Raw genomic sequence first — 15329 nt, 5'->3', positions numbered from 1 at the left:
ATATTGTACTTTATGTTAACTAACTAGAATTTAAATAAAAATTTTAAAGAAAAAAAAGTAATAAAAGAAATAATAAATCCAAAGTAGCCAACAGAATATAGAGATCCTCTAAAACGGGTCTCCGTTGCCATAGATCATGGACACTTCCAAGAATCTGATAAAATAATGTGCTTATGGATGACACATTCAACACATATTTTATAGATAGATAGAAGCAGTGAGTTTATAACTCTGTGGTCCCAGAGAGAATTTCTAGAACCCAAGCCAAGAAGTTCCCATTTTAGAGAGATTAAAAAATGTTGTCAACAGTATGATAGAATGTTTTTATACACTAAAACTTGCTGGTTTCTTGGTAATAGGATAAAGCATATGAATGTGTATGACATGTGATTGCTCTCCAGATGACGTGCCGATAGCCGATGTGTGAGAGTACCAGCGGACCTCCCCGTGGGAAACGTGTTTATGATTTAGGAGCGTAGGTGACAAGGCATTAAGCGTTGAAACGGACGCTGCTGCTTTACTTGAGTTAGGATTTTGTAGCAGGAGTCAGAGAAAAAGAGTTCTTTTCTCTTCCTGCACTAAAATTTTGGAGAGTTGAGTTCAGCCACCTTCCCAGAGCTTGAATCCCCTCCCCTTGTCCCCTCAGTTACTAACCGGCCTGTGCTTGACCCCCCCCCAGGACAGCAGCTCCTGCGTCGCCCCCATTCTGTCGCCATGGTAGCTGAACTTCAGGGGGTTCCTCCTTGTGTTGAGTTCAAGTCTGTCATCACGTCTACCCTTTGGCCCTGTTGTATTCATGAAAGCTGCTTCAAATGAGCTTGCATTATTAAAAATGACCGAAATGACCAGTTTATATCAGCTCTGCGCTTGCTCTTCAAAGAAAAATCTTGTTGATGCTTCAGCAAGTAACTTCATTTCAATTAGACATCAAAGAGTTATTCAAATTTTATAATTTGGAAGTGAAATCATGTGTTTGGAAAATGTTTTGTGAATTTAGAGCGTCCTACAAATATAAGGCCTTCCTGTTACTATTGTCAGGAAAATGACCAACTAGAACTAACTCCATTTGTTGAGTTTATCATAGGATAATTTAAATATTTATAAAAGTTTAAGAGTCGGTAATAAAGATTCTGGTGATTGAAAACAAATGTGTGTGTACAGCCTTATTTCAGAGTACTAGGAAGGAGGCAGTGTCTTAGTGAGGGGTCTGATTTTGTTAAAAAAAAAAGTATATATTAATAACTTCAGGCTTTTAATGTATTTTATCAGCCAGTAAATATAGATGAAAGCAAGTGAAAACAATCAATTACAGTAGGACTGTGTTGACTAATAATGAATAATTTTACAATAATTCATGAGCCCACAAATTGAATACATCTTTATTATATCAGTCTTTTTTGTTTGAACAAAAACGACCATTTTTATCTCGGTTACAAATAAAGACTTAGAGTCTCAGTTATTGTAAAAAGATTTAACAGATGCATATGCAAAAGAATAATTCTGAGGTAACAGAGTCCAAATGCCCAGTGCTCTGGTCTTGTCCAGGGTGATGGTCTGCTGTCCCCCCCTCCCATGAGGACAGAAGGAGAGAGTATGGCCCTACGGTGTTTGCACCTCAGCAATTTGTGTTTTATGGAAAAGGGTTGTTACCTGTAGGGGGAAATTGTAATATGCCTGACTAAATTTTATTTTGAGGTTGTGGGACATTTTCTTCTATGATATGGAGAAAGTAGTTTACTATTCATTAGACTTGTTGAAGTGGACAAATATATCCATGATTTTTTAACCCATTAATTTCCAGTCTAATATAAAAATTACCGAAGTTTTAAATTAGTTTAAGAAGAAATGTCTTAAATATTTTACATTTTCTAGTCCTTTCATTGCTTCCTGGAAATATCCAAAAATTAGCTATATATTTAAATAACTGGGATTTTGTGGTAGCAAATGATGTCACTGTAAGAGATAGATCATTTAAGTGGTAGCTTCACTGTTGTAACTTAAAGAGAAACTGGGACGTTAATTTCCATTGTTACAAACGATTCTTTTGTTTCCCCCAAACCTGTCATTTGTGTGCCAAATGCCACTGACTGACTGTATGGTTTCAGGTCCCTGCAAATGTCGTAAGATTAGCACTTGTGCTTGTTACTGGTGGTGTTTATTTGTGTTCTTTCTGTAGTTGGAAGGGCACAATATCTTCTCCACCCTGAGCTCCAGTGAATACGAACAGGTGCTTGAGATCATCCGCAAAGCCATCATTGCCACGGACCTTGCTTTATACTTTGGAAACAGGAAACAGTTGGAAGAGATGTATCAGACCGGATCGCTAAACCTTAATAATCAATCACATAGGTAAAAATCATTTTTAAAAGTTTAGAAGCTTAGGAAGTATTATCTGGAATAAACTTATACTTACAAACAGAAATGTAATTTAGCATAAATTTATATTTGAAAGAAAAAATGTAAAAATATTTGTGTTTTTCTTTTTGTTTTACATGTACTTTATTTATATTTGCTTTGCATATTTCCTTATTTGACAAAATTACTGAGAGTCAAGTTGTGGGTATATATTAAAATATGAATTGCAATTTAAACTGCTCACACAGGAATGGGTACCTTTTTTTTTTTAAGATTTTATTTATCCATTTGAGAGAGAGACAGACAGAGAGAGCACAAGGAGGGGGAGGGGCAGAGGGAGAAACAGACTCCCCACTGAGCTGGGAGCCCGACATCGGACTCGATCCTAGGACCTGGAGATCATGACCTGAGCCGAAGGTGGACCCTTAACCGTCTGAGCCACCTGGTGCCCCAGGAACAGGTACTTTTAAGGAGATGTCATTTTCCTAGAGGCCCGTTCTTGAATTCATTTCAGGCCAGGATTTGGTAATTGGCTCCACAGAGTCAAAAGCGGATGAAGATCGGTTCATTTTTCAGAATCCAGATCTTATTGACCAAGCTAACATGATTGATGGATAAAACTGAATTCCATTTTATTCACCTACAAACGTATATTCGAGTTACAAGCATCAGAGTATTGACATTCAGTGTGGTCAGATCATTTAGGAAAACAAGTGACAACCAAAAGTTTGTTTCAGGGACATGGAGTCAGAACAAGGAGAATTAGATTACATAGAGTGTTCCAATGCATCATCGTTTTATCTTTTCTGGGAAGGCATGTCTTGCCTAACGAATTCAGAAATATATCAGGTGTGGGGCGCCTGGGTGGCTCAGTCGTTGAGTGTCTGCCTTCGGCTCAGGATGTGCGAGCCCCACATCAGGCTCTTCCGCTGGGAGCCTGCTTCTTCCTCTCCCACTCCCCTTGCTTGTGTTCCCTCTCTCGCTGGCTCTCTCTCCCTGTCAAATAAATAAATAAAATCTTTAAAAAAAAAAAAAAAGAAATATATCAGGTGTGTTCACTGTGAATCTGTCAGCCATCTATGTATTAGAGCTCAGTCCATTGGCTAACCTGCCTATTCCTTTTGTCAGTTTGTAGGTGTGACCACCAGCTTTTACTAGGACTTTCCCTTTGCTGTTTCCACGTCTGACCAAGCCCATCTTAAGTGATGCCATCTTTACCTTTAGATTTGTGAACATTCGTTTCCTGGTCTCTTCTAGTCTTGCTGAACTTGGGGCGATACTCTCTTTGTTCAGGTGCTTTGCATTCTTCCTCCATGATCCATTAAGTACAGATCATAACATTTCTTCTTAGAAGAGTCTGTTTTAAAGTTTTTAGAAGCAATTCACTCAGGTACCACAAACACAAAACCTTAGGATTACAAATGACTATAGATACGTAATAAAGTTTGCCTTTTGAAGAATATTACATACGTATAATGTAATGGTATCCGTTCCTTTGATTAAGCTACTGTTGTGTGTGATTCAGTTTATATTCAAACAGGGGCAGGTCCAGATTTTGCAGAGCCTGAAACTTATAAAATTTTGGAAACCCTGTTTAAGGAAAACAGAGCTATCTTATTTTCACCTAGGGTGGCCTGAACACATTGCCAGGGCCTTCCAGGATCATGGAAGGGGTCAGTGTCGTGAAGGGCCACAAGGGTTCTTCCTAGCACACCTTCCTCTTTCTGTAGCCCATGGGATGCCCATGACTTACAATCGTCATATGTCTGTGCCTGCAACAGGTTTCGTGTGTAGTTCTTGTAGAAACAGGTGTTTGCTTACAGTTCTCTTTCTTATGGCAGTTATAAGATTGGGAAAATACACCCTGGATGAAAGTAGCCTTTGGCTTGCTGAAATCCATGTGCATATATATATATTTTTTGTAGGTTATAAGTAAGAGTCATGTAATTAGTATCATGTTTCTTGCATATCTTTTTTAGCAAAATGATTACAATAATAATTATTTTAAAATAGAAAATTTAAGAATCTAATTACAAGTAGTATATGTGGTGCTTAATGCGTGTGTGTGTGTATTAGTTGTACATACTGTCTTCATTATGGATGATTAATTAATTTTTGGACAGTTAATAATTTTAAAGATAATGCATGTTTGTATTAATTCAAAGAACGCAGAAGTGTATACGAGAAGAAGAATATTCTGTCCTCTGCACTCCGTGCCAGCAGTCTGTCGAGTATAACGTCATCCTACGCACTTCTCTGTGTTTATTCAAAGCTCTGTGGTGGGGTGTGTGTGTGTGTGTGTGTGTGTGTGTGTACACAATATATATACACAAATATACTGTCCTCTTTTTTAAATAAAAATGTGATTATACCAGATACATTCCTTTTTTCTAAGAGTTACATAACATCTTGTAGTATGGAGGAGTATATACCCCATACTGTATAAAAGCTTGTTAAAGCTTTCCCCTGGTGGTAAGATATTTCTAGAATTTTGCAGTATAAATAAAGCTGCAATAACTTTGCTTATTTAGTCTTACCTACTGGTCCTCTAAAAATATATACTGTGTACTGCATGATGCTAGAAATTTATAAACATATAAACATAGTAAATTTTCTAAAAGGATTGTGGAAATTCACACTCCTCTTGACATGCAGGTGAAAACTGTTGCTCGTTAAATGTGCCGTTTTCTGATAGCTGCCCGCTTTACGGACGGCTTCATGTTTGTTAACTATTCATTGTTCCGACTTCCAGGTATATGCCTGTTCAGAGCTTTCACATGTTTTTTGTTGAATTGTTTACTTTTTTTATAAATCCGTTTGTATTATATATTTTATTAAGAGTACTAAAAGTTTCTCTGTTATGTGTTACAAATATTTTCTTCAGGTGATTTGCAAAAACTTTATTCAGATTTTCTTTTGACTATAAAGAAATTTAATTTCATGAGGTCAGATCTCTTACTTGTTTTTATCAAATCTGGTTGTCTTGCTTAAGATGACCTCCCCTGTCCTCACAATAATACAAATAGTACTTCAAATTCATTTTGTGTATTTTTGTAGTTTTGATTTTCATAGTTAGATCTTAGTTCTTCTAGAGTTATGTCTTTATTCCTGGTGGGTTGAATCAATGCCATTTAATTAATAATCCATTTTTTCCACTGCTTGAAGTTTTCATATAAACTTGGATAATTGTTTGGGCTCCTTAAGCCATTTAAATGCTAATTAACTAATCCTCGACTGTGATCATACTGTTTTGATTACTGTACCTATGTTGAAATTTATCGTACATACCTGGTAAGATAACCTTCACCTTTCATTTACCTTTCAAAAATTTTACGGAAATTGTTACTTACTAAATGCATTTTAAAATATTTTTTATTAAAAAATTTTTAAACTTATAAAAATTTTCGAACTTACAGATTGAGATGTACAATTTATACCACTACCTGCATTCAAGGATTGTTAACATCTTACCATGTATTTCTGCCTTTCTTTTTTCAGTGTGCCTCTTGAATGTAAACTGTAGACATCATGACTTTTCTCCCCCTCATCATGAATACTTAAAAAAGAAAAAAATACTCTGCTGTCAGTTAAACATAGCCACACTGGCACTTTGTAGCTCTGCTTATTTCTTCACTTGAAAATGGAAGTATGTTGTCTTCAAAGGCATTGGCATGAGTCTTTAATCCTGACAACATTTTATAGTTTGTCTACACAGGTCCTGTCGCTTTCTTGGTAAAAGCATATGGTCATTTTACAGATTTTATCACTTGTGAGTGTATTTTTCTCCATTTTTAATTGGAAATACAGTTTCCAGTATTAATATTTTTTTTATTTTCTTCACGTGTTTAGAAACTTTATTAGATGCTTACACGTTTATATTTGTTATGTCTTCTCCATGATTTACCATCTTATCGATGTGAAATTAATACTCCTTTTTTGTCTGTAATACTTCTGTCTTTAAAGTTTTCTGTGTTAATAGCCACACCAGGTTCTTTATGCTCACTAGCGACATGTCACATTGTTTCCAGTCCTTTACTGTCATTCTGTCTGTGTCTTTATATTTAGAGTCAGTCTTTTACCAGCAGTAGTTGAGACCTGAAATCACTAACTTCCTAATGGACTATTCAGTCTGTTCCCTTTTAATGTTACTATATTTGATTGGTTGTCTCATTATCTTCCTTGTGTTCTCTTGACCCCTTGTTCTTTGTCCCTCCTTTCCTGCCTTCATCTGAGTTATTTGGGTGTTTCCTTCAGCACTTTGTTCTGTATCTTCTACTGTCTCTCATTGTTACACCTCTTTATATTTTAGGTGGTTGCTCTTGAGTTTACAGTCTTCATGTTTATCAGTTGCTTTGAGTTAATATCATTCTATTTCCATACAATGTAAAAACCTCAAAAACCAGTCCGTTTATACCCCTTTTTGTCTTTTATGCTCTTGTTAAGTATGATACCGATAATTTGTTCTATATCCTATAGGTCGTAAATATTTAAAAATTAAATAGTCAATTGGTTACCAAAGAATTTTTTTAAGAGAAAAATAATCTCTTGTATTTTCTCACGCATATATCATTCCAGTGCTTCACATTCATTCGAGCAGTTCGGATTTCTGTCTGCTGTCATCTTACTCTAGTCTGAAGAACTTCCTTGAACATTTCTTAGAGTGTCTTGACAGCAGTTTTTTCCAGCCTTTGTTTATCTGAAAATGCCTTTATTTTGGCTTCACTTTTCGGATATTTTTGCTGGATTTGCGATTCTACGTTGACATTTTATTTTGAAAGTGTTTGGTTGTCTCCTGGCCTTCATCTGTGAAGTCAGTGGTCATTCCTATTGTTATTCTATGTATAACATGTCTTTTTATTCTGGCTGCTCTGAAGATTTTCTCTCTCTCTTTGGTTTCTAGCACTTTGTCTGTAATGTCCCTAAGAGTGGTCTTCTGGCTGTGGATCCTGCTTGAGGTCCTTCCTCTGAGGTTTCTGGGACTATGGGCTGCTGATTTCAGTGAAATATAGAAAAGTTGCCACCATTATTTTTCTTCAAATATTTTTTCTGTCTCATTTGTCACTTTTCTTCTTCACCTCCAGCTACACAACGTGATAGATTACTTAATGCCACCTATCGGCTGTGAAAGCTCTGTATTGTTTTTTTCAGTCTTTTTCTTCCCTGTACCTCAGTTTGCATAAATGGCTATCCTGTGTCTTTAATTCCAGTGTTCTTCCCAGTCTGTTGCTAACTCCATCCAGTGATGTATTTTATTTTATGTAGTGTGTTTTTCAGTTCTGAGATTTATTTTTGGTTCATTTTTATAGCTTTTATGACTCTTAAAATTCTCTATCGCTTCACTCTTTGTATTCAAATATATATTTTTTCTGAAGATTCTTTGACACATCAGTTATTTAAAAATTCTTGTCCACATTTCCACCATCTGAGTTTTCTGTGAATCTGTTTAGTTGAGTATTTTTTCCTCTGGATCATGGAATACATTTTTCTATTTCTTTATTTTATTTATATGTTACACTGTGGAGAATATGCTCTGTCATCTTTCTGGATTCTGTTACCTTTCTCTAAAAATAACTAATTGACCTTTATCCTGGTGGCCTGTTAAATTTCTCATGGATCACCCTGCACATAAGGGAATATGTGCCTCTAAGCATTTTTAGGGTGGTTCTGTTTCTGTTTTGACCTTGGTCCTTGGGTCACCAAGGGTGTGAGGGGAATATGAATGTAGATTTGGGGACCACCATCACTGTGGCTCTCTCTTGGTTTCACTTGTGAATTCTATCAAACATTTATAGAAGAAATACTATCGATCTTACACAAAATGTTTCTGAAAAAGGGAATAGGAACACCTACCACCTTATTTCATGAAGCCTGCATAATCCTGAGACCAGCATCTGACAGACACCTTACAAAAGTAGTAAATTAAAGATCAATCAATATTCCTCATGGACATAGATGCAAAATTAATTATAACTGAGTATAACAAATTCAGTCACATATAAAAAACATAATAAAGCATAACAAGTGGATTTTATCTCAGGAATAGCATTTGCTAATTAATTCACAGGAATAGAATAAAGAAGGAACACTATGTGATCATTTCAAAAGATACAGAAAAAGCTTTTGACAAAAACGTCTCGATGGGGGGAGATTATCTGAGCAAACTAGGAATACAAGACTTCTTTAATTTCTTAGAGAGCATCTTTGAAAACTCTGTAGCCATTATGATGATAGGTGATATATTAAGATCTTCCCCTCCAAGTCTAGAAGCAAATGAAGGATGCCCACAATGACCACTTCTAATCTACTTTGAGCTGGAAGCCCTAGCCAGTGCATCACATTGAGAAAGAAGTAAAAGGCATAAGAGTTGAAAAAGTAAATCTGTCCTTATTTTTAAATCACGTGCCATCTACTAAAAAAAATCCTAAGAAATCTCCAAAAAGTCTACTAGACTTAAAAAGTGAATTTAGCAAGTTTATAGGATACGTGATCAACATTTTAAAAAATCATTTATTTTCATATATGAATAACTATTAGAAATTGAATAAAGCAATTTTACTTGCTGTGTCATTTTCTAAAACACACTTGAATAGATTTAACATGATATATAAGTCTCTGTACTAAAAATGTGAAACATTTCTGGGAGCACTATATGAAGAGAGTGATATGTCATGATTATGAATGGCAAAAATCAGCATTGCTAAGATATCGATTCTCCACAAATATTCCTCCAAATATGTAATCCCAGTTGAAACCTTAGCAGGCTTCTTTGTAGACATTGACAAGCTAACCTCAGAGTTATATAGAGATAAAAGAGATCTAAAATAGTCAAAACAAGGGGCGCCTACGTGGCTCAGTCAGTTGGGTGTCAGCCTTCAGCTAGGGTCATGATCTTGGGGTCCTAGGATCAAGCCTTGCATTGGTCTCCCTGCTTAGCAGGGAGCCTGCTTCTCCCTCTCCCTCTTCTGCTCCCCCTGCTTGTGCTCCCTCGCTTGCTCTCTTAAATAAATAAAATTTTAAAAATAAAATAGTCAAAATAATTCTGTCAAACAAAAGCCCAATTGGAGGACTTAACACTACCTGATTTCGAGGTTTACTATAAGTACCAGTAATCAAGACAGTGTGTGTTGGTGTGAGGGTGAACAGATTGCAGGAGACACACTATGTAGCCTATTGATTTTCAACCAAGGTGTCAAGAAAACTCAATGGAGGAATGGATAGGATAGTCTTTTCAACACATGGCTCCTTGAATTACTGAGGTTTCCGTTGGATGATAGACCTAAATGTAAAAGGTAAAATTGTAAAAATTTCTAGAATAAAACATAGGATACAGTCTTCATGATCTTGGGTAGGCAGAGATTCCATAGCACACAGAAGGCACTAACTTTCAGAGATGTTGGTCAAAGGCTACATGAAATCAGTTGTAAGATGAACAAGGTCTGGGAATCTAGTGGATAGCATGACAATTATAGTTAATTATACTGTATATTATCCTTGCAGTTTGCTAAGAGACTAGATCGTAAGTGTTCTTTATCATACACACATACCAAAAGTAACTATGAGCTGATGGATGTGTTAATTAATTTGGTTGTCGTAATCATTTCACAGTGTATATGTGTATCAAATCATCACATTGTACCACCTAAATATATACAACTCTTGTTTATCAATCTTACCTCAGTGAAGCTGGAAGAGGCAAAATGTAAGCACTAACCTTCAAACAAACAAATAATAGATTGGACTTCATCACATTAAGAACTTATAACCTTCAACATTTAAGGAAGTGAAAAGCCATGCAATGTGAAAAATATTCTCTGTATTTAGGTCTTCTATAACTCTTAACAACTCAATAATAAGACAGAGTAAAAATTACATGAAAGATTTACCTTTTACATTTTAAATTAAAATGTGAATGACCTTAAAGGAGGTTAAATGTTAATACAAATGATATAAAGTGAAATACAGTGTATGGAATATCTCTCTGAAATGTGAGTACTTTGGACCAGAGGCTCCTGAGGGATTGGCCAGCGAGGAGTGAGAGAAGTGAGCAGAAGCACACAGAGACCCACAGCTCCACGACTACGGATTGTTACAAGCCAAGCCTGGGCCAGGTGTGGGATGTGCAACAAAGTACAGGACAGCCACTTGCCCTGCTGCCGCCCGATGCTTCCAGTCTAATTGGCACGTCAGTGAAATAACTTCACAACGCACAGTTTAATTATAGTGGTGGCAAGTTCTGTAAGGACACGAAGGGGTGTTTGACTTCATCTGAGGGAGTGGAAAGGTTGTGGAGAGAGATTGGGAAAGGAACAGCCATCCGCATTGGCCCAGCTTAGCTCTGGGCCGTGAATATCCTCAAAATAAAATTGTGTTCTAGGAACTGTTATGGGTTGAATTGCATCCCCTAAAAAATTCCTGTGTTGAAATCCTAATTCCCGGTTTTTGGAGAGATAGCCTTGAAACAGTAATTAGATAAAATGAGACTATGTGGGTGGGTCCTAATCCTGTATGACTGATATCTTTAGAAGAAGAAATTTAGATACAGCATGACAGGTGGAAGACCATGTGAAGACACAGGGAGAAGATGGCCATCTGCAAGCCAAGAAGTGAGGCCTCGTGGTCCTCGGTAGGAACCAACCTTGCCGACACCTTGATTTCAGCCTTCCAGCCTCCAGAACTGTGAGACAATAAATTTCTGTTTAAGCCACGAAGCTTGTGGTACTTTGTTACAGCAGCTCTAGCAAACTAATACGGAGGCCTACGTGATTTTTTGTCTTCTGCAATCAAAATTGCCCAACTGCCCCTGGGGGCAGATAGACTTGACTTTGGGGATGGAAGATCCTGGCCAGGCCTAAAGACTTCACTGGGCCTTCCTGGGTAGGGGGTGGCCCCACTCTGTGCCTGTTTGGCCTCCTTGTCCTCTCTCATCCCCATCCAGGTAAATTTGCACAGACATCTGTCTTCCCTCTTGGATGGGGAGTGATTAGGTAAGGAGACATCTACCAGGTCATGGTCTCCCGATGTTTTAACCTTGGATCAGGAATAACAGTCCTGCATGAAGGAGTTGGGTTCATTGCTGGGAAAACAAACCCCAGGAATCTCACCTTTTAGCTTCTCAGTATGGTGGGGTATAATGAGACTCTCCAGCCGTGACTCATGCAAGGTATCATGGAGAAGGGAAGTTAAGAGAGTCGTAATGACCGTACTGGAAAGCGGTCCAGCTTATTTTCACAAGAGCATTACATAAAATCAGAAACTCTGCATGATTTGATCCTGTTTGTAATCAGAGCTGCCGTGAACTAATACCCAAACCAGCAGGACAGGGTGAGCTCTGTGTCCTGACTCAAGCTGGGCACATGTGGGCATATGGGCCTGTATACAGGGTGGGAGCCTTTGAGCTTCACCAGAAAAGGCCGTCATCCTTCTGTTCCATTTCTTGGACCCTTGAAATCCCATAGTTGTCTGCCTTTTCAGTGAGGACATCATCAGAGCTGCCCTGTGCCCCTTCAGCTAGCCAGACTCGAAGATTCTGAGAATGAGACTCACTGTGTCCTGGTAAGAAGAAACCGGCCAGGCTATTGGGAAGGTGAAGAATTCGTAGACATGCCTAGAACTGAATACTTTTCCACTCCCACTCTTTCTAGGCTGGAGCAAACACTTTTCGCAGCAGAAAAACTTGGACAGGCGGCATTTAGGAAGTCCCAGACCAGTAGGGGGAGGGGACGGCAAGAAGAAAAACAGGCTCTACCATAGAGTTCAGGAGATCAGTTGATGCCTCTTGGGGGGTTGAGGCTTGGCCAGGGGCTTATGCAGCATACCAAGAGTCAGAAGCTGGAAGAACTCAACCATCACCCTGTGCTTACGGGCCAAGCATTCAGTACTTTCAGGCACATCAGCCTTCCCATCTGTATGCTAACACTGAGTACCGAGTGTTTATAAAGTGTAATGCCAGCAGATGGGGAGAGCTTCAAGATAGTAACAGATTATTCTTTGTTATCCCTGTGCAGGAGTATTCTAAGTTGGTATTTTACATTTAGGTCTGTGATCCGTTTTGAGTCAATTTTGGGGGAAAAGTTTAAGGTCTGTGTATAGATTCTTTCTTTTTTTTTTTTTTTTTAATATGTGGATGTCCAGGTGTTCCAGCACCCTTTGTTGAAAAGACCATCTTTGTTCCATTGTATTGCTTTTGCCTCTGTCACAGTTGATTCACCCATATTTATGTGGGTCTATTTTGGGCTCTGTTCTGTTCCATTGATGTTTGTCTATTCTTTCTCCATTACCTCACTATCTTGATTACTGTGACTTTATAGTAAATCTTGAAGTCTGGTGGTGTCAGTCCTCCAACTTCTTTCTTCTCCTTCAGTATTCTGTTGGCTATGCTGGGTCTTTTGCCTCTTCCTATAGACACATATTTCATTCTGGGGAGGGGGGATTCTCATGTAAATCGTCATTTGTTTTTAATTTCAAATTTCACTTGTTCATTGCTGGTATATAGGAAATGACTGCCTTCAGTATGTTGGCCTTGTATCTGTGACCTTGCTATTAAAATTTATTAGTTCCAGAAGCATTTTAATTGGTTCTTTCAAACTGTCTACATTGACAGTCATGCTATGTGTGAATAGTTTTATTTCTTCTTTTGAAATGAGTATACCATTTATTTCTTTTTCTTGTCTTATTGCATTAACGAGGACTTTCAGTAAGTACAGTGTTGAAAAGGAGTGATGAAAGAGAACATCCTTGCCTTTTTCCTAATCTTAGTGGGAAAGCTCTGAGTTTCCCATCATTAAGTATGGTGTTAGCTATAGGGTTTTGTAGATATTTATCAAGTTGAGGAAGTTCCCCATGCCTAGTTCACTGAAAGCTTTTATCATGAGTGACTGTTGGATTTTGTCAAATGCTTTTATTGCATCTACTGGCAGGATAATGTGATTTTTTTTTTTTTTTTTAGTCTCTTGATACGATGGGTTACACTAACTGACTTTTTAGTGCTGAGCTTGACTTATATACCTGGGATAAATCATAATTGGACATGTATAATTCTTTTTATACAGTTTTATATTAGATTTGCTAATATTTTATTGAAGATCTTTGCATTTATGCTATGAGAGGTATGAGTCTGTAGTTTTCTTGGAATGTCTTTGCACAGTTTTGGTATCAGGTTAACGCTGGCCTCATGGAATGAGAGGAAGTGTTTCCTCTGCTTCTGTCCTCTAAAAGAGATTATAGAGAATTGGTATAATTTCTTCCTTAAATGTTTGGTAGGATTCACCATCTGAACCCATCTGGGCCTGGTACTTTCTGTTTTGGAAGATAATTAATTATTTTTTTTAATTTTTATTTTTTTAATATTTATTTATTTGACAGAGAGTGAGACAGTGAGAGAGGGAACACAAGCAGGGAGAGTGGGAGAGGGAGAAGCAGGCTTTCCGCTGAACAAGGAGCCCAATGCAGGGCTCGATCCCAGAGCCCTGGGATCATGACCAGCCGAAGGCAGATGCTTAACGACTGAGCCACACAGGTGCCCCCTGAAGATTATTAATTATTGATTCAACTTATTTAACAGATATAGGCCAATTTGGATTATCTGTTTCTTTTTGTTTGTTTCAACAGATTGTATCATTCAAGAAATTGTTCTGTTTCATGGAGGTTATCAAATTTGTGGGCATAGGATTGTTAAGAGTATTCCTTCATTATCCGTTTAATGTCCTTGGCATCTGTAGTGACATTCTCTCTCTCATTTCTGATGCTAGTTGTTTGTATCCTCTTTTTTTCTTAGTTAGACTGGCTAGAGAGGCTTATTCTTTTTATTGATCTTTTCAGAGAACCAGCTTTTGATTTAGATTTTCTCTATCAATTTCCTGTTTTCAAGTTCATTGATTTCTGCTCTAATTCTTTTTTTTTTTTAAGATTTTACATATTTCTTTGACAGAGAGAGAGCGCACAAGCAGGGGGAGTGGCAGGCCGAGGGAGAGTGAGAAGAAGGCTTCTCACTGACATGGGGCTCAATCCCATGACCCTCGGATCATGACCTGAGCTGAAGGCAGGTGCTTAACCAACTGAGCCACCCAGGCGCCCCTGCTGTAATTCTTATTATTTCTTTTTCTTCTTCATTTGGATTTAATTTGCTTTTTTTTTTTTCTAGTTTCCTGAAATAGAAGCTTAGATTTTTTAGTTTATATCTTTATTCTTTTCTGTTGTATACATTTAATGTTATAAATTTCCCTCTAAACACTGCTTTCCTTACATCCCACAAGTTGTGTTGTGTTTTCATTTAGTCATAAATATTTTTAAATTTTTCTTGATTTCTTCTATGACCTGTGTGTTACTTGGAAGTGCTTTGTTTAATCAACAGGTATTTGGGAGATTTCCCAGCTATCTTTCTGTTATTGCTATCTAGTTAATTCCATTGTTGTCTAAAAAGCATGCACTGTATGATTTCTGTTCTCTTAAATTTGTTAAGATGTATTTTGTGGGGGCGCCTGGGTGGCACAGCGGTTAAGCGTCTGCCTTCGGCTCAGGGCGTGATCCCGGCATTATGGGATCGAGCCCCACATCAGGCTCCTCTGCTATGAGCCTGCTTCTTCGTCTCCCACTCCCCCTGCTTGTGTTCCCTCTCTCGCTGGCTGTCTCTATCTCTGTCAAATAAATAAATAAAATCTTTAAAAAAAAAAAAAAAAGATGTATTTTGTGGCCTGAAACATGGTCTGTCTTGGTGAATGTTCCATGTGTGCTTGAAAAGAATGTGTTTTTGACAGTTTAAGTAGTCTACAGATGTCAATTATATACAATAGTTTGATGGACTTATTGAATTCAAACATGTCCTCACTGATTTTCTGCTGTCTGGATCTGCCCCTTTCTGATAGAAGGGTGTTGAAATCTCCAACTATAATTGTGGATTTATCTATTTCTCCTTGGCAGTTCTGTCAGTTTTTGCCTCACATATTTTGATGTCCTACTGTTAGGCACAGACAAGTTGA

At 37.6% G+C, this 15329-nt stretch overlaps 1 protein-coding gene across 1 annotated transcript in view; it reads left to right on the top strand.

Moving 5' to 3' along the window:
• PDE10A (phosphodiesterase 10A) overlaps positions 1-15329 on the top strand; it is a 301507-nt gene that overhangs the window by 263064 nt on the left and 23114 nt on the right. Inside the window, exon 17 of the mRNA XM_034670799.1 lies at positions 2177-2349. Coding sequence (XP_034526690.1) covers positions 2177-2349 — 173 coding nt within the window. The remainder of the gene's footprint in view (positions 1-2176; positions 2350-15329) is intronic.

The sequence above is a fragment of the Ailuropoda melanoleuca genome, chromosome 10 (genome assembly GCF_002007445.2).
Source record: "Ailuropoda melanoleuca isolate Jingjing chromosome 10, ASM200744v2, whole genome shotgun sequence".
Lineage (NCBI taxonomy): Eukaryota > Metazoa > Chordata > Mammalia > Carnivora > Ursidae > Ailuropoda > Ailuropoda melanoleuca.
This window is presented reverse-complemented; position numbering and strand designations above follow the sequence as displayed.